A 19,160-nucleotide genomic window follows, 5' to 3' on the forward strand; every position below is an offset into this window, starting at 1 on the left:
TACAGAAATCAAATAGCAAGCAGGAAAAACTGATGGGTTGCCACTTGCCAGTTGCCACAATCATGAGAGAGAGTATCAAACAGAACTAACTGGCATAGAAATATGGGTGTACGTAAAAAAACCTAGCATAGAAATATGCATTCGTCAATGTGTCGTGGGTGAAATACCTGGCAACCTATGAGGCCTCTGCTCCCTCCACTGACCTCCACCCTACAGGAGTCCCCTGCGCAGCCATCGGGCAAGGACCTCTCACGTAGCATGGACCAACTAGTGGACCGGCTCTTCAAGCCTGCCTCCTAATAAGGGGTAGCAGATTGAAGCTCCTCCAATGCTGCACAACCAGAGGGGTTTGGCCACAGACCTTCCTTCTCGACATCACCCAACCTGCAACGACAAGAACATCAATTTCTTTTAGCCCAGAATGGGTCATGCTGAATGTAACAGAGGAGACCTGCTTACCCTGTAGATGGAACAATCAGGTCCATGTTGAGGCTGTCCACCATCGGTAACCTTCTGGGCCTCTTTGCAGTGTAGTGACGAGGTGATCGAACAGAAAAGCATCATGAATTCCTACCTGATTAATAGCCTATTCAAATAAGTTAGAATTCCTACATGTCCAATTAATGGTCCAGCCAACAAACTACAGCCCACTAAGTCTGTACATATATATACGATCTGGCACCCACTAGTACTAGATGCACTCATCGTTTGGAAAATAATAATAATAATAATAATAATAATAATAATAATAATAATAATAAGTTATTACTTCATGCATCCCGCTGGACCTGATTGTCACTCGAGTGCCTGACCGGGCAAAAACTCCACTCATAATATTGTGTACTTACGCAATGTGCAAATTCAGCAATGTTTGGTTTCACTATAGCAATTTCTACAATTCAAACAGTTGTATGCCATGTCCAGCTCAACGGAACAAGCAAGGCACAATGTAAGGCTTGTACATGGCGAGATTTGTTGGTCTATCACTGATTAGAATTTGGATATTAGTGAATCACTATATGAGACAAGCTTCGACTTTTGACCTGACTACTAGGTTCAACAGTAATTTCCATAGAAGAACAAGGCATGTTCCTACAAATTAGAAGGAAGAAAGTGACCAAAACTAAACTTACTCTTTGTCTTATAAAATTGCGCTTGAAGTTTCTGAGGATCTATCATCACAGCAAGGGAAGTCCTAGCAGTCCCTGTGACAATTGGAGATTTGATCAACTAAATAGCACAACTAATGGTACAGTTAAAAAGCAGTAGTAGCAATTATGAATCTAAGGGACCTAAAAATATATCTCAAACCATGACAGTTGCTTTGAACAGGAACTTGCTATTCTACAATTCAACTATGAATCAATATATCCAAGATTAACCTGCTAGATTGCTCACTAAAAATTATGTCTGGCAAAATCCAAATCTTTCCATTGCCTCCCTAAACAAATGGTGGAACCTGGAACCAAAAGAAAGATACATAAATGTACAAGGCACCAGGCAGGCATGCAACCTACCAGGCACTGTCACAAATTCAGAACCCACACCCAATCTTAATGAACTACAGACCTGAAACAGATAATTCTCAGTTGTCGCTGTATATATACCCACAGAAAAGCTAACAAATACAAGTTTGCTTTACAAGTTGCTAGCAAATAGATATGAAACCCAATGGCAAAAAGTAATGCATTCTGGAGCAGCAACCAAGCAACATTCTCATGACTTCACCTTTTTTCAGTCAACAGGAACTGCAGCGGTATCAAATCTTCCCATGTTTTAGTTACTCCAGTGAAATCACCAGAAAAGGAATTCATTGAAAGATGATACTTCAAAAATCCAAAATGTTGTCACAAGTATCCTTTGTACTGGAACTGCAGTATTACATTAGAGCAACATTGCAAGTATATCACGGTCGCGAAGTACTGAAAAAAAATAATATAATCTGCCATCTTGAACAATCAGACCACGTGGTCATGTTAGTGTTCATCAAATTGGGATTTGTTCCTTTTGATCAACTCCGAAGCCGCAGCCCACCTTCTGAGTTGAAAATGGCACGACATAAATCTACTGCAGTCGAACATATCATCCAAAGCGCCTCCCGGCAGAAAACCCTTCTTTGAACTATGCTCATGCATCTTCTCCTCAGTTATTTGTTTTGACTCTGAGCTTCTTGCTCTTTTCTCAGTTCACATACATCAGTATAAATCAGGCTAATGAAAAAAATAATCCAGACTCACATTTAGTACCTGTTTCTGAGAGTTGGTGATGTCAGGTAAACAAGTTTGGAGTTGAGAATGAAATTAGACCCTGAAAAGAGCTGAAGGGACCAGGTACACTTTCTTCAAATAAAGATGAGAATATTCTAAATGAGTTAACAAGAACAACAACAAATTATATTGCTAAAGGTTCATGTGATCTGTCTCCCAGATAAACATCCTCATGAACCCAGTGTTTGAACTTTAGATCAAGTTGTTGTTACTAAAGATAACTACTAAATGATAAAACAGGCACTTCGATAATTAGGCTACATCCCCGCCATAACATCCTTGACAGTATCCAGAATCCTGGGGTAGTGGTAGAACAGAGAAGAGTGTTCGCCCTCCAAGCCATCTCGGTGGTGGCGGTTGCTGCCGGCAAGGTTGTTGCATGGGCTTCCCCCGATAATCAAGTCAAAGCCGCCAAATCTTCGAATGAATGATCTAATTTTATCACTAGTGAAAGACTGCACGTCAGGAATCTCAATCAATGTGCCTGTCTGAGTCTGATCCCACCAACCCCTCAAAATCCTCCTATTCACTTCAGAAATCTCTACAGAAACAACTGTCTTCATGTGGATACCAAGTCTGTGGAGAGCTACCTCTCCTCCTCCAATACCGGTGAACAAAGAGAGCACATTCAGGCCATTGGGAAATATGTCCCTCAGAACTGACAAATGGTAAGCAACCGTATCAACTTGGAATGAATTGCCAAGACATTTGTACCTCGCTGTCTTGCCGATTCCCCTTGTGTGGTCCCTTGGGTAACCAAGTAGGTATTCCATCTCATCAGGCTCCAAAGGAGCGACCTTGTTCTTGCCAACCCAGACAAGATTCCATTTCCTACACTCATGCATGACATATTTCTGCACATGTAGAGGTGGTGGATCGCCTGACCTTGCAAGAGCACATTGGATCCGCTCTGTCAACTTAGCACTTGACACACATGTCTGCACGCAGTTGAGCTGTCTTCTTGGGTCCCATGAAGGCCACCACTTCTTATAATGAGGGAAGGCCTCAAATATGGTCTTTGGAGGGAGGGGAAGGAGAGGTGACCTGTTCTCAATTGGCAGATTATGGACGTAACCTCTTTTCCTGGCAGTTGCACACATGTACTTAGAATCCACAAACTCTGGCGCGATGTCATATAGGTTTCTTGAAATAATTGTCCACACGCCTTTTGGAGCTAGGGCCACATTTTCATAATAGAAAAAAGGAGGTCCAGTAGCTTGTTTGGGAAGCCTTCTACTGACTGAAGGTAGCCTTGCAGTAGGCAGACTAAACCCAACCATCGGATTAGGGAGAGGCATAAGTTCTTCATGGCACTCAGAAGGTCGATTTCCTTGTGCTCCACCTCCATATTGCTTCCTCTTTTTTTTGTTTCTTCTCCCTCCAAAGGAATCACACACCTGCATATACACAAATCTCATGTCATTGCATCAAATAAAAGAATGAACAGTTTTCTTATTCAAATGTATAATCAATACCTCATGATGAGATGAGTTCCTAGAATTACAATCCCCTGCAGCCTGTGATGCATAGATCGAATCAACTAATACAGTGAGAGCGGCATCCACACCTAGAAAAATTCAATGAAAAATATACAGCATAAGATGCAGTTTCCATCAAAGCATGATTAATAAAGTAATAATCCATAATAGAGGCAGACCACATCTAACAATAGCCATATTTGATTCATCTTCAGGAAAGCCCATATCCACTAAGGACTTGATCTTCTTGTCGTGCTCTGACATCTCTTGTAGAAAATCCTACACAAAAACACAGCAGCAACACATATTAGGATGCATTTGCTACATCTCACTGTCGTTTATGATAACTGAATGGCTACACATAAATAGTGACATAAAACTGCAGTGATGCCTACGATACGAGGCAAGGAAAATAAGGGAGGCTACGGCACATTACTGCTCAAGAAATGAATAGCATGGACTACCCAAGAAACAAGAGAAAGAAATGATCAAGAATTAAATCAATGAGATAACTTAGGAACTCAACTTGTCATTCTCCAATGTTTGGGAATGACAATAATATAGTACTCCCTTCGATCCATAATAAGTGTCTCAGATTTTGTACTAACTTAGTACAAAGTTGTACTAAAGCTGAGACACTTATTATGGATCAGAGGGAGTAATACATATGGCTCATGGCTTACACTTGGCATAGCTACCTACACTAGCAATATGATTTACTCTTAGCATTTTAACTCAAAGTCTTGTAATAAATATTGAAATGCATAGCTAAAAAGAAAATGAGTGGTGCTTAAATAGAACTAAATTTGCTGAATCATCATGATCACATAAATCGTGAAAGTGATTGTTGATTGTGTAGCTCCGGATTTCCCATTCGCAGCATACAAAATTATCCAATCAAAATGTCTCTTATGAACAAAATTCGAGGGCTTAAACTAAGAAACCACCCTTCAGTTGAAATAACCCAGAGTTATTTCATACCAGCTACTAAAAACAAATTAAACAGACCAACAAGGCAGAATTCCCATATATCGTCTTACATATAATCAAAGAATTCCCAATTATCAAGCTGAGGATACAGAATCATCTACCTCATCACCAGAACTATCAAAATTGGGCTCCCCACCATCAGCATCATCTTCGTCATCCCAGTCTTCAGAATCAAGATCACCATCATCGTCATCTTCAACACTCTGGGGTGCACAGCCCAAAGTAGAGCAGTTACCCACTGTAGGGTCCTCACCTAGTACCTGCATTTCACATGAGCGATTGTAACTTCCAGTCCTTCCCACCATGCGCAGAGCATGTAAAATAAACTCAGTAATACAAGCACATGACAAATACCTTGTACGTGAGGAGAAGTTCGAGCAATGCGTTTGCATCATTATGCCCTGAAAGCAAAAGCATCGGTTGAAACAGAAGGTGCAAAGTGCAAACACAAACAAGAACAAATAAATGAAAATTGATCACTTTAGTATTACCAATCTCCTTGATAGCCTTCAGGACCATCTCCTTTGGGAAACCCATTCCCACATATTCCTCAACTAAAGAAGTAGACGGTGCATCCCCATTAGCCCACCCATTAGCATCCTTTAGACAGTTGCATGAACAAACAAACATTATGTCCTGAATAGCTTATGTACTGAAAGATATGATTTTATATCATTTACTACTTGCCATACCGTGGACGGGCCAGGAGCATCAAAGTTCCTCAACACTGGAGCTGACGAGGGCTCAGCCTCATTATCACTTTCCCACTCAAACTTGGCACTATCGTCGCTATCGCTAATACAGTCCTGTGGCATGAGTTGAGCACATTTCAATCAATATTGAAAGCAAGCTCACAGCAAATGCGGTATAGAAAAGAAAATAAAGCAAGCACAAAAATTCTTTGCCCCACAAGCCCATAACCACCACATGGTATCACAATAAAAATCTGTATCGCAAAATCAGCACAGTCGCATTCAATTCTAGAGTATAGAACATATCAAGGAGAAAGAAGATAAAAACATATATTTTTTAACCCCTCCATTCCTGTCACAACAAGATATATACCAGTACAGTTAGAAACTTGAATTTCCAGGTATCGACGCGTCTAACTAACTTAAGTGTGCCAGCTTTGACATGTCAGGAATATAGTTCTCTGGGATCGTTACAAGAGATTATGCATAACAAGCATAACAGAATTTGAAGGGAGGCAAGCGAGCAGGTTGGTAAATATAAAATGGTGGTTAGATTGAACAGGTTTGCCCATTATGTCACCTGGATTAAGACTAACCAGACAGGCATTACTGCAACGTGGCTTGATGACGCTTATATCAAATGGATCAACAATGCAAGTCCATACGAACAAAAAACACAAGTACAACTTCAAGCTTAAGAAAAAAATCCAAGCAATTATCCTTATCCAAGCTAAGTATCGGAAGAGGTTGAGAAAACATGGTTAAAAGATATAAAACTAAGGCACCAGAAGGTATAAAGAGAACCATGATGCTCAAATGCATGAACTGTCCAACAGAAGTAAGAATTTTGAGCCATAAAAGTGGACCATTGCATAAACTAAAACCATGTAATTAGTAAATCCTAACACATGATCGAAGTACAGTACAAAAAATGCAGAAACGAAAGCAAAGTGATCCCAAAGCATGAGTAACCAGCCCAATGCAGCATCAAGTCTGACCAGTGCTATATGGCGAGATCAACACTGCGGATTCATCTAAAGTGTCTAGAACGCATCGAGGAGAGGGGGGGAGGGGGTATTTTTCGATCCACAAACCATCGACCCAGTTTCTTGCCCAAAAACCCCACATGCGGACCAAATCGGGGACGGAGGTCTGAGCGAAGAAGAACTAAAACGAGGTCTGAGCTTCACTGGAACAGGGGGCACAGGTGCGAATTCAAGAACCGAGACCCTATGATCTAAATGAAACGGCGGCAGACACAGAGGATGGAGGGAGAGGAGAGCTTTACCACCATTGTCGACGCGCCTCCTTCTCTCACTGCCTCTTCCCCCTCGCGCGGGCGCCCTCGTCCGCGCCCCCAAGAGCACTCGGAAGAGCAGCAGCGTGGGCGAGGCGGAGCTGGAGGCGAGGGGAATGGCTGCCCGACGGCGGTCGTTGCCCCCCTTTAGACGAGGGGAAGGGGACGGGGAAGACACAGAGGCTTCCGCCGATGCGAGGCTGTGCTTGGTGGGTCCCGGCTTTCAGGATTCGGTGCGAGGGAGAGACTGTGTTCGTTTAGTGCGGGAAGTGGTCGCCCGAAGAGAAACGGGTGTCATCGGAGCCGGACAGAGCTTTCTAGCGTGCGTGTTTGCGCTGCACACAAGAACGGCCGCAGATTTCTTGTGCGCAGCGCAAATCCCTGGGCAGGGCAAGTGGGAGGAGAGAGGGTGGAAGATGTGTCGACATTTTCCACCGCTCTTTCTTGCCATAACTGTGGAGATGGTTGGTAGGAATCAGTTTTGTTTTAAGATATTATTTGCTATGAAATAAATTTTGTTGACTGTCAAACTTTAATAGTTACTTGTAGTAATAGAAATTAATATTTTTTTCGTATGAAATTAATAGTCTACAAAAAGATACTCCATCCGGATTTAGTACATTTTTTAACTAAATTAGTACTCCCTCCGATTCTTATTAATTGTCGAAATATTACATGTATCTAAATGTTTTTTAGTCATATATACATCCATATCTGGACAAATTTGAGATAATTAATATGAATCGGAGGGAGTACTAAATCTAAGATACTCATTATGTATCGGAGGGAATAATTTATAGCGATCTTGATTTGGCATGGTAGACATTGGTTTTTTACTTGTCTTTTGCTATAAGAGCGTTTCAACTTTACAAGTTTGAAGGCCAACAAAATTTATACGACTTGCGGTTTATTCTCTTCATTTCAAAATATAAAACATATTTGAAGATATTTTTTTTGATGGAAAGACTGTAGGGAAACCCTTAAGTATAATTGTGAGCATCATGATTCCAAAATATTTCAAGATTTTGACCAATAATTTGTCCACCATATATCTTTTTTATGATATAAAGTTAACATCATTGTGTTTGTATTCAAAAGTACTTAACTTATGGAGTAAATTTTGGTATATTATTTTGGAATGGTGGTTGTAGCACGAAGAGAGTATTGTGACAAATAATAGTACTATTAAGTGGTCAAGATCGTATCTTACAATATAAAAGTCATAGACTTTAGTTTTTTTTAGTAACAAATTAGAAGAGACATGGTTGTCCCAATTGTTTGATAAGAACAATGAACATCAATTTGTTGGGACTAGAAGTTTGGCTAAGCCGTCGCCTATCATTTAGCAAATCAATTCTAGATTGAAAGGTTAGACCATCTATAATAATCACCAAACTACAAATCAAATAGCCCTAAAAGAAATAATCCAAATTTACAAATAGGTCTTACAGACCAACAAGCAGCGGCGACAAGCACTGGAATGAGCTGAAGCCGAGCGCCCTTCCATTATTGGAAGCGAACAAAACTTACTTAAGTGGAACTTGTCGTAGTTGACGGAGGGAAGTCATCGTGCTAAGCCCGTAGAGAACAAACACACACACCTGAGCAGCAACCATTGACAGAGATGAGAACTGCAGATTGGAGAAGCCAGACCTGAAACGGCACCAAGGAACGCGTCGTTAGAAACCTAGAAAACCGACTGGATCTCAAGGGATTCCCTGAACAGACAGCTCCATGCGCACTCCGGGCGTGCGAGGGGAACCATCGGAGCGAGGACAGAGCGGCCGCCTCGCCATCTCGAAGAAGACACTGAAAAAGCTAAAACAAGAAATGGAAAAAATTTCTGGCTAGCGGCCGAGATACACGGCACCGCAAGGCCAGGAAGACCATCGGATACGAGACGACCGGCGAAGGGCACGTAGAAACCCTAGCCGTCTGGAAACCTGCTGAAGATCACCTCTCTCTTTTTCCTCATATAACGTTTCGTACCAAATGTTCCAATCTACTGTGAACTCCAAGCAAAACCTAACGTGACAACAATGACCAAAAAAAATGTGACAAAAGTGGATTCATCTTACCTAGGAAAAATCGGATCATATACATACGCCATCATGATTATGATATGTTGCAAGTATTGATTCGCTTGCATTTGTTATAAAAACGAGGATTGCATGAAGCGGCCGCCGTCAGTGCAACTGCGAAGCGATCAGCCATGCCTTGCAAATTCTTGCAGCGACGATGAAGCCCACATGCCCTTGGCATTGCTCCTTGCTAACCAAAGCAAGCTGAAAATTGTGGTTCAGAATTGCATCCACTGTGCTCTCAGTCTCTCGTCACGCTCCGTTATCTATAGGCTTCTGCAGACAGTCCAACTTGCCTGCATTTCTGTTCTGTAGATTTAGCTGCTTCTGCTTTGCACCCTTGTCACGATCACCATCGTCGGCTATCTGATGCGTAGAGATGCCAAGGAAGATATCACACAGTTACTACATGGCTGTTTTGAACCCACAAATGCCATGCCAAAAATTTAGTTGCCAAAATATTGGTTGATGTTTATCTTGCTCATGAGTTGACCAACTTTGGCTAAGAAAATAAACTAGAATTAGTGAGCCATTGGCTTGCCAAAATTTTACTTTCATCCAAACAAGAACCAAATTAAAATTGGCAAGGCGTTTGGTCACAATCCAAACATACCGTAATGCCTACCAGTATGGTGTTGCAGACCTCTGATCAAACCATCCTGATGCCACAAATAAATGGTATTTTCTTCAACCTCTAGGAATAAACACATCTTCATATGCCACACTTTAGTTTGCACTTTGATAAAACACCCCATCTTATGTCATTGAAAGGTGAGGGTCTGGGTCCACCTGTCAATGACACAAGGTGATAAAAATGCAAACTAAAGCGAGCCATATTATCAAATCTGTCGCTCACACACCAACTAACAATCAGGTATTTCACAGACTGAGCAGCATAACCAGTTTCTATGGGATTACTATAGTATCAATATTAATCTCCTGCAGAATATAACATGCTGAGGGCTTCACCCACAGTTATATATAAAGTCATGGGTCCAGTAATGTGCTAGTAGCTGGCGGTTCAAACCATGAATTGAATCTTGATAGAATGGTAAAGCGGCAAGGGCCGAGGGGTATGGAGCTGATTTTAGGCAGGCAATGCCACGAAACAATGCTTCTATGTGTGGTTCTGGCATTGGTTGCGCAGACCACATGTTACACCAGCACGAAGTATTCTCTACAGGTTGTTGTTTTCAGAGGAGTCTGTCATCAATGGCGAACTGCTCCCCGATGAATCTGCAGGCCGCGATGTCGATCGAGTGTTGTATGAGCTGCAGTGGCCGCACTTGTGGCCAATCACATGGAAGCCCACTTTTGAGACTTGGTTGCAATCATTGCAAAGAACCCAAACCTGAAAATTTTAGCACAAGGACGAAGTACTGGTTAGCCCAAGTCTGACTAATGTATGAGTCTTTGCATGATGATGGACTCTCATCTCTTCAAAGGTTACCTCAGATAGATTAGAAACACAATATAATGAACAATTGGGGCTTCCCCCTTGGATGCTTATTTATGTGAAATAGACATTTTTCTATACTCTAGTAAGCAGCAGATAAAACATTCCCAGGTTGGTTCTGATAGTATTGCTAGTGAAAATGCCTTTTGTTGTGTTTTGGTAAAACAGAGTGAAGGTGATTTTGAATGGTCACAATGGAAGCTATGTGTGTTGCAGTGCATAGTTCAGTCAGAAGAGATACCTTGTAACGGTACACCTGAGGCATTAATGTTGCTTCAATCTACAAAAGAAAAAACCATCCGTTATTCAAGTAAGCTCTAAAGTATGTCAAAATATTAAGAGCCGCCCAGAGCATCAATGCATGACAGTTAGAATATGATGAACATTTGTGGAGTGACTGCTAATTTCATTCTATCCATATCTCATCTCCAACAGACTTTTTTCCTGATAGAACTAAGTTTTGCTATGCTCTGATAGTCTCAACTCATTTCTTGCACACCTTCTGATGCAAAGCTGTAATTACTAAAATGTCGAACATAAATGTGATGATACCTCTCGATCCAACATGTCCCAGTGAAGTGTCATGTCAAGAGCTGTCTTCGAGCATATCGGACATGTGTATCTGTAGCATCCAAAAGCCAACAAGTAGTTACCACAAATGCCACCACCTCAGGGAGGTTTTAAAAAAAATGAATAACTGACTACAAAGATATATCCATGTCAAAACGAGTAAAAGGATTTACTTATTATGGTCCACCATCTCAGCAAAACAGTCCATGTGCATTGTATGTCCACAGTCAAGAACTCTTGTTCCTTTTAGTGAATCAAATAGATACTGCACAGGAAGTTTTACTTTTAGCATCTCAATAGTTCCAAGTGAAACAGTACAAGTTAGCAATATTACCTCATAACAGATAGGGCAATTCTGTCTCATTGAGTCCTCCACACACTGATGGTTATCACGCAGCGAAACAGCGTAACAAGAGCCTATTTTTGCAGAAAAAATAAACAAGTGCCTATTAACAAGAGTGTAACAGCAGCGTACAAGATGCTTGGCACTTAGGAAAGTTCAAATGGGGTTTTCAGCAAACTTGTTGCTCTATTTTTTTAAAAATAACCTCCTAAAGCTTTCCTACTTTTACTGCGGTCCAGGCCTCCTTCTGTCTTTGTTTCCTCATTCGAGCTATAGTAATTCCCCGCTCTTATCCAAATCATTAACTAGCGAGCTAGCCAATGACATCGACGAGCTCATCAGATGAAAAGGAGAAACACTTGAGAATGTTTCGTTTTTTGCAAAATCTGTGTTCCGAACTCTTGTACCCACGTCAAACAAGCTTGAGGACTCTAATGCTAGCGATTTGGGAAAGACAGAACTTTCCTAATAGCCACGTGCCACGTCAGCCACCATGTGGCACATTTGACTAATAAAACGCAATTTGGACTAAAAGTGTTCCTGTTTGCCAAGTTTAGGATGTCAAATGCACGGTTTACACGTTTACGGACTAAACTGTTCCGACCTGCCAAGTTTATGGAACTCTATTTTGATTTCCTCAGTTAAAGACTTATAGCACAATCCGATCAAAAAAACTTATAGCACAAGCACTTTCTTCATTGCTATTTTCTAGAACCTAGTAATTACATGAGCAAGACTAGACGGCGAACTCATTAATTATATACAGATATGATCATTAGAGTATCTTGTCAAACTCCACGTGACTATCAGGGCAAAACCATTGTATTTACAAAACAATAAGTTAAAACAGAAGAAATTATCATGGCATTGTCATGAGTCTGGAACGACAGTTAACACAAAGCCAGTATGATTAAAGCATACCACACTTTGCACAGTGGAAGTAGTTATCCCTGCCACCAACCCTGGTTAAATTGAGTAGATACAGAATTAGAACTTTGCTTAGTAAGCTAAAGGTGAAAGATATTGTTTCCTGCTCACCTGCATATGCCACAAGCATGGCAATGGTACTGGCCTTTCACTGTCTGTAGCAAAAGATAAATGCATCAGCCGATAGGAACCACACAAACTACATAGCCAAAGGAAACAAGATGAGACCTACTTCATCATCATAAAACTTGCATATATCACAGAAGTATTCTCCCATATTGACTCCACAGCTTATGCACACTTGTGACACCTAAAGAGAAAATGAAGTTCCACAGCTTAAAGTTTCAGTTCAAGCACAATCACATCCTACTTGACATGAGTACCAAGTACTAGCATTTAAGTCGTACCGGTTGTTTGGTATCACAGAGAACACATATTACCTGCAGTAAAGAAGGAAATCAGTGTTCGTGATTTCTGAACCTACTGAAGTCTATAAACTGTATAAAAAAGGAAGGTTGAGAGTTGTACTTTTGCAACATCCTGGCGAGATATATTATGCCGATCACCCAAAGCCTACAATGAAGACGATGCATCAAAAGCCAGTTGAATTCAATAGATGCAGTTTGATGTTCGTTAGCTGCTCTTTGCAAACTATCAACATCTAGCATATTCATTTTTCCAATGGAAAGTATTAAAACTCCAATATTTGTAATTGTTCTCAAATGATTGAGAAGTACACCCTCCTTCCCAATTTATAGGTCATATTAGATTTTTAAGTTTTTCCCATAACAGAGGTGGTATTAATGCTAATTAAGTGAGATCCGTCCGCCATCACTTCGATTCTCACATGGCTTGCAATAGTTGTAACCTTGGACATAGGGAGAAAGGGCGCTCGTGTGCTAGGTCACTGGACGTAGCAGACTCATCAAATCACCGGCTCGCTAGCGCACGCTAAAGCGGATGCATTTTGAACCGCGAAATTAATGCCGCATCCCACCAGTTTACACTTATAAACTGGGAAAAATCTAATGCAACCTATAAATTGGGAAGGAAGGAGTTATCAAGCTCAATGTTGCTAAGTTACATTTAGATCTATTAAGAGGGCTAACTTACGTTTCCACATGTTCTTTTGCCGATACCCTAAAGCGCTCACATATTAATACCAGTCATTGAAATCTTATCATGCACAAGTTTCAACCAAGCAAGCTGTCCGAAAGTATCAAAATAAACAAAATCCAGATTTGAAACTAACACAATTGTAGATCCATACTAAACTAGATTCAGGCTGCCATGAAAGACTTGATGCTTGGGTGAGGAGGTATTTCCGGGGGACTCAATTAAGCCTCCAACTTGGCATGAACGATTGAACTAATCATGCATCTCATTTCGCTTGCTACAAACAAAAGTAGGCTATAGTGCTAGTGCACTAGCTAATTGCTTAGCACCCGCAGTGAACCTCTACAGGGAGCAAGTGGTGCTAATTACACGGCCATGAGTGAGTTGCCTTCTAAGTGGACGAGCAAGTTCCCTGCATCCTTGCTTTGCTAGCAACAACGACTGTTATTATCCCCGTTGTGAAAACTAAAGGGGAATGACAAGGCACAGGTTTACAAGAATATAAAATAAAAATGGTGAGCGGAAAAAAAATCTCATGCTAGAACAACCCGTACCGTGGCTTCGTCGTGGCAATGGCGGCAGGAGAACACCTGGTTGCAGCACGGCGCCACGATCTTACACCTCCGCCGGTAGTGCTCGCACCTGCACAGTATGACAAAAACAAAAGGCGGGGCGGGATCGCCCGCTGCGTGAGGAAAACCAGAGACGGATCACGAAACCCTAAACGAAACGAGAGAAGGAAGGAAACCCTAGAGCCAAGGGAAGGAGCGATAGCGAAATCCCTAGAGGAACGCCCCAGAGGGCAACCACGCGGATCCGGGCAAATTCTGATCCCCAAATCACGAACCCGCAGCACACGAAACAAAACAAAAAAAAAAGGGCGAGAGAGGATGCTGCCTCACCCGTGCTCCATCTTCCCCACGTCGCGCCGGTTTTGGTGCCCGTCGCCGGCCACCTTGCAGGCGACGACGCCCTCGTCAGCGTGGAACTGCGCTCCTCCCATGGCCATACCCGGCGGCGGCGGCGCGAGAGAGAGAGGGGGGGTGGATGGTAGGGTTGTAGAAATGAGTAACGGAAGGGGCCTAGGGGTCAAATGGCACGATGGGTAGGAGGAGGCCGCCGGGCGCCGGAGATAGGCCTTTTATTGGTCCGGAAGGGGAAAGGGCGTCACGAAGCTGCAGCTGGGCCCACTGCCTTAACTGCTAACTGTCCCCTTCCTGAGCACATAAATTGTGGGGAGAGAATTCCGATATTTTGTACGGAAAAAATTGCAGACTATATACGACTGAAATCGAAGAATGGTTAAATCAGGTCAAATCTTAGCCCCGTCTACTTTTCAATAATTTATTAATGACTGTATAAGCCGAGCGAAATCACGTGCCAACGACGGCGAAGGAGTCGGGCTGAGCCGCATCGGCGGCGATGGAAGAGGCTAGGAAGATGACGGTGAAGAGGTAAGCCCCAACGAAACCAGGTCAGGGTGGAGGGCGCTATAGAAGACCACCAGTTTCCTGGTCTTAAAGGAACAGTCAGGACGACATCAGACCGACTGTGGTGGCGGATGAGGCAGGGCGGGGCGGCGGGAAAACATCGTTTGGGTCAGGACCGCAACAGCTCGCCTGATCAGAACAGACGCATTCACACCGGTTGAAAATTATTTACTTAGAAGGTTGCCCGCCAACTATATCGGCTCTTTACAAAAAAGAAGTGTCCACTAATGCATTAAATTTTTATCAATGAGATAAATTGTTGAACAATTAAAGTAATTTTCAATTGATGGGTTCATTTGTAATTAATCAAGAGTTTCCATAGTTGTTAACTAAGAAAATACTCCTAATTGCGGTGATTTGTTATCACCGCGTTTCCGTCATTTTGGAGGTACTTCAAATGTGTAATGCAACAATCGTTGGAGCAACACGTGACGTTGGATTTAGCCAGTTTGATGGCCAAGTTTCTTTGGATCAGTAGTAGGGATATAAATTTAGATGCAGTTTCAAGTAAAAAATAGCTAGTAATGTAATCTTATTTTTGCACTTTGGTAAATAAAGAATCAGTCCACGGGCACATAGGAGAAGAGAGAGACATGATTCAACGCATAATCAAAACCAATTTACCCAACGAGCCTTTTTTTTTTTGCTGTGACCAGATAACACCGACGGTCTGCCGATTTATCAACATCACACACTCCACACTCACTTTTAGTCTTCAGACCGTTTAAAAACGGTGGATTTTCCATCGAAAAAGCTATCAGAGGATCCCGTTCGTGCAAATTCCGTATGGGACAGAGGAATTCTGGTGCAAAACACTGTTGTCACGGTAGCAAGCGAGTCCTGCTCCATACCGCATCCCTGTGGCTGTGGGGATTTGTTGGTTGGATGGCGTCAAACTCGTCAAGGAAAGATAACGGGACGAGAGAGACGCGCACATGGCCGCCGGCACGCCACCAGATGCAGTCAGCACGATCCCATCACCATTTCTTCATCTTCCTCCGGTCGCCGTTCTTTATCATTCCCCAGATGAGATGGATCATTTGCTTGCACACTTCCGCCTCCTTTTCTTTTTCCAATATTTCCGGCGAAGAAGCACATACAGCAATGGATGACTTGTTCCTAAACTCTGCAGTCAACAGATGTAGCGCACCCGCTTCACGTTATCAACTTGTTATCGGTTTGCAACAGCGGTTTACACAATAACATCATCTAGGTATGGGCTAATGATGAACAATTAAAAAAGTTAAAAAAGATTTCGATAGTGTGCGTTGTGCAGTGCAGATACACATTAAGGAGATGGGATTCTTGTGTGTACACCGATCAACACACGGAGCAGGGCGTGGTGCATACGGAGATGCTCATCAGCATCCATATCATCTCCATGTTCTCAATCAAGAAAACAATGCTCAGCATCCATTTTTAGCTATATCATTTTAACTCCCAAGATCAGAAAACAATGCAACCTTAAGGAAGGTCTATTTCTCACACAAAAGAAGAAAGAAGAATACAACAGGAGGGTTAATATATAAACACTCGCGGCACAATCAGTGCAGAAGAAAAAAAACAGGATGAAACACGTGTCGCAGCACGGACGTACTCACACACACTTGTCTTAAATAAATCATTCGTTGGAAAGCAAAACGAAGGGAAATATGAAAATCCACACAAAACACACGTACGATGCGCCGACGACGCTGGAAAAATCAAAAATAATGATCTAGAGCGTGTAAACGCCGAACGAGTGGAGAAACCTGTCGGAACGGCCGAAGAAGCCCACGACGGCGCTGCCGTCCTCCGCCGTGAACCTGAAAGGGGTCCCCTGCACGTTATCGTAGTTTGGGTTCCCGAAGGGCCCGTAGGACTTGACGTTGGTGACCAGCATGAGGGATTTCACGTTAGTGGTGTTGAACGTGCTGCCGTAGGTCCCGCTCACTTCCTTGACGAACTCCGAAGGGCCCAAGATAATCTGCATACGTGCAGAGAAAAAGAAAACATTAAATTGATTGGTTCATAGTTGTCGAAGTATTACATGCATCTAGACGCTTTTTAGCATAGATGCATGCGTGTTTGAGCAAATTTGAGACAATTAATATGAATCGGAGCGAGTATTGTAGTGCTATAAATTGAGAAATTAACGGTGTACACTACACGCACCGTTTCAGTGGTGGCACCCACTGGTCCGCCAGCGCCCCAAGGGCCTTCGGTCTGCTTGTTCCCAGATTGGTCCGTGTAAGAGAACTGGAAGGAATCTATGAGACCCTCGTAGTGGATGGTCACGCTTTCCAGACGCATCGGCTTCTCTTTGGTGTCACGAGGAAAGCCTTCGTTTCCACCCCACGGCCCGTTCTTGGTCAGATCAGTAGCTGGGACAACCTGCAAGTGCATATGCAATTATATATAATGTCACTTGTTCGGGACAGAGGAAGTATATATTTCAGTGATTTGTTGGAAACAATGTTGTTGGGTCGATCGAATTAATTATCTTATCAGATCGATATGATCCTCATGTCATGTTACCTTCTTGGTGCATAACCCGGTAATAGTTAGCTCCACGGTATCTTTTGCAGCATCCTTGTCATGAATCTTCCTAACGACGATACCCTGTGCCATTGCAAACACACCGGTGCCCCCCACGATAGCCCACTCGCCTTCCTTGTCAACGGATGCTCCCATTATCTCGAGCGTCGATCCTTTCAACCTGCAGTGCCCGTACTATTCGCAAACGTTAAATAATACTTCCTCCCATCTAAAATTTTGTACTAAGTGGACGACATTTTTTATGGATCGTAGGATACGTGTACCAAAAGAACTAAGAATGATAACATGTACCCAATTCACCTTTCGTCCTCGAACACCATGGAGAAGGAATTGTGCCAGTTACCAGCGGAAGCACGCAGGCCCTGTGCCCGGGCCACTAGCTTCTTATCAGGGCCAACGCCATCGTACACCGCCAAATCATGAACTACGGCAGCATTCTTGGTCTTGGAGCCCAGCCCAATGCTAATATCTACACCCACACCCAACAATTTGGACCTGTTTGTGTTTGGTGCTGCTGAAGCTGGTGAATCGACGTGGGACAAGTAGAGGTTCCGAAGCTTGAACTCGGTGCTCCTGACAAGGACGCCCAAGGGGCTCATCTCCAAATAGGAAGGGTTGGCCATTTGGAGTATGGGTCAAGTTTAATTTGGAGAGGAGATCAACAAGTGTAGTCGACCCTGCCCTGCGCTGTGTGAGAATTGATGTGTGGCAAAGGGCTATTTATAGCATACATCAACTCCAGCAGACTGTTCTTATCTACACTTGGAATATATAGTAGTACCTGTATTGTCATCTTTGCATGCATCTCATGGCAAGTTTAAACAAGACTAGTTAAAGTCTTTCGGTCTGGCAAATTCATCATCTGCTGTTGCTTGCTTTTACATGCCCCGTGCATCATGACAAGCTTATGTTTAATCAAAAGTTGGCCGGTCGATCTGCAAATTCATCATCTGCGCGGTTGTTGCTACTATATACTATGTGACGGCACTGAGCACATGGTGATATTGTAATGATCATGGTCACTGGATCATCAAACTCTATTCGTACTTTCATCACTAATTTTGAGAACGAATGTGTTTATAAGTATGGAATATTATTTGTTTCACCCTCTCTCATCTAGGCCTGGGCATTTGGTCTTTTTGGTTCGGTCTATTTGGTGTTTGGGTATTTCGGGTTCCAAAAAATGAGAAAAGAGAAAAACAAGAACTGAACCCAAATTGACAATTTAACTCGGTTCAGTCTATTCGGTCCCCGAATAGACCGGAATATATGAAGATCCTTATTGCCCTTCGATTTTTTAACACGAATGTTAGATTAAACACAACAAACTAATGAAGTAATCACGAAAAAATACAGCAATAATACATAATAAATACACAATCAGCCAATCATAACTAGCTGAGAATGCATGCAACAATATACATGATAGTGAACTAGGCTCAATTGCTCGCGTGCTTAAGGATTTCACATAAATTTCAGTTTATATGGTCTATTCAGGTTTTCGATGTTGAAACCTGAACCTGAAACCTGATTAAGATAAAAAAGAACCGAACCCGATACCCGAATAGACCGACAATTCAATTCGGTCTATTTGGGTTTAGTTCGGTTTTAGGATTCCATCACAACATCTTGTCGGCCCTGCATGTCCAAAAGACATATAACTGAGGTAATGTTTTATATGATCAACATTTACTCTTTTGATATATGGTTTGATGTGGTACAAAATCACAGTCATAGACATTTTTTTTCAATAAGAATCCAATGGCATCAATTGTAAGCCGCATAAACCATGTATTTAGGCTCAGTTTGGCATTGTTGAACTGCGTTGTGCTGAACTTATTTTATTTTAGAACTGATGTGAAAAAATACACACGAAAACAAGAAAAAGTTGGTTAGCCAAACGAAAAAATAGCCA

The 19,160-nt window shown here is 42.3% G+C and overlaps 3 protein-coding genes across 3 annotated transcripts; all 3 read right to left on the bottom strand.

Moving 5' to 3' along the window:
- Positions 1–1,579: 1,579 nt before the first annotated feature.
- Positions 1,580–6,960, bottom strand: LOC100835039 (DNA (cytosine-5)-methyltransferase DRM2). The gene is made up of 8 exons (XM_010238895.3): positions 6,716–6,960; positions 5,428–5,541; positions 5,227–5,335; positions 5,090–5,136; positions 4,837–4,995; positions 3,925–4,024; positions 3,743–3,834; positions 1,580–3,664 (listed from the first exon to the last, which is right to left on the bottom strand). Exons 1-8 carry the CDS (start codon positions 6,719–6,721, stop codon positions 2,525–2,527), a joined length of 1,767 nt encoding a protein of 588 aa, XP_010237197.1. The 5' UTR covers positions 6,722–6,960; the 3' UTR covers positions 1,580–2,524.
- A 2,517-nt stretch (positions 6,961–9,477) lies between these two features.
- On the bottom strand, positions 9,478–14,342 carry LOC100828315 (E3 ubiquitin-protein ligase MIEL1). The gene is made up of 12 exons (XM_003575704.4): positions 14,120–14,342; positions 13,772–13,859; positions 12,630–12,674; positions 12,509–12,541; positions 12,334–12,411; positions 12,213–12,256; positions 12,096–12,136; positions 11,166–11,248; positions 11,005–11,096; positions 10,814–10,883; positions 10,503–10,541; positions 9,478–10,156 (listed from the first exon to the last, which is right to left on the bottom strand). Exons 1-12 carry the CDS (start codon positions 14,224–14,226, stop codon positions 9,983–9,985), a joined length of 894 nt encoding a protein of 297 aa, XP_003575752.1. The 5' UTR covers positions 14,227–14,342; the 3' UTR covers positions 9,478–9,982.
- A 1,771-nt stretch (positions 14,343–16,113) lies between these two features.
- On the bottom strand, positions 16,114–17,980 carry LOC100829827. The gene is made up of 4 exons (XM_003575706.4): positions 17,546–17,980; positions 17,225–17,405; positions 16,862–17,080; positions 16,114–16,673 (listed from the first exon to the last, which is right to left on the bottom strand). The coding sequence occupies exons 1-4, from the start codon at positions 17,866–17,868 to the stop codon at positions 16,425–16,427; spliced, it is 972 nt and encodes a 323-aa protein (XP_003575754.1). The 5' UTR covers positions 17,869–17,980; the 3' UTR covers positions 16,114–16,424.
- Between the last annotated feature and the right edge of the window lie 1,180 nt (positions 17,981–19,160).

Source organism: Brachypodium distachyon, chromosome 4 (genome assembly GCF_000005505.3).
Source record: "Brachypodium distachyon strain Bd21 chromosome 4, Brachypodium_distachyon_v3.0, whole genome shotgun sequence".
NCBI lineage: Eukaryota > Viridiplantae > Streptophyta > Magnoliopsida > Poales > Poaceae > Brachypodium > Brachypodium distachyon.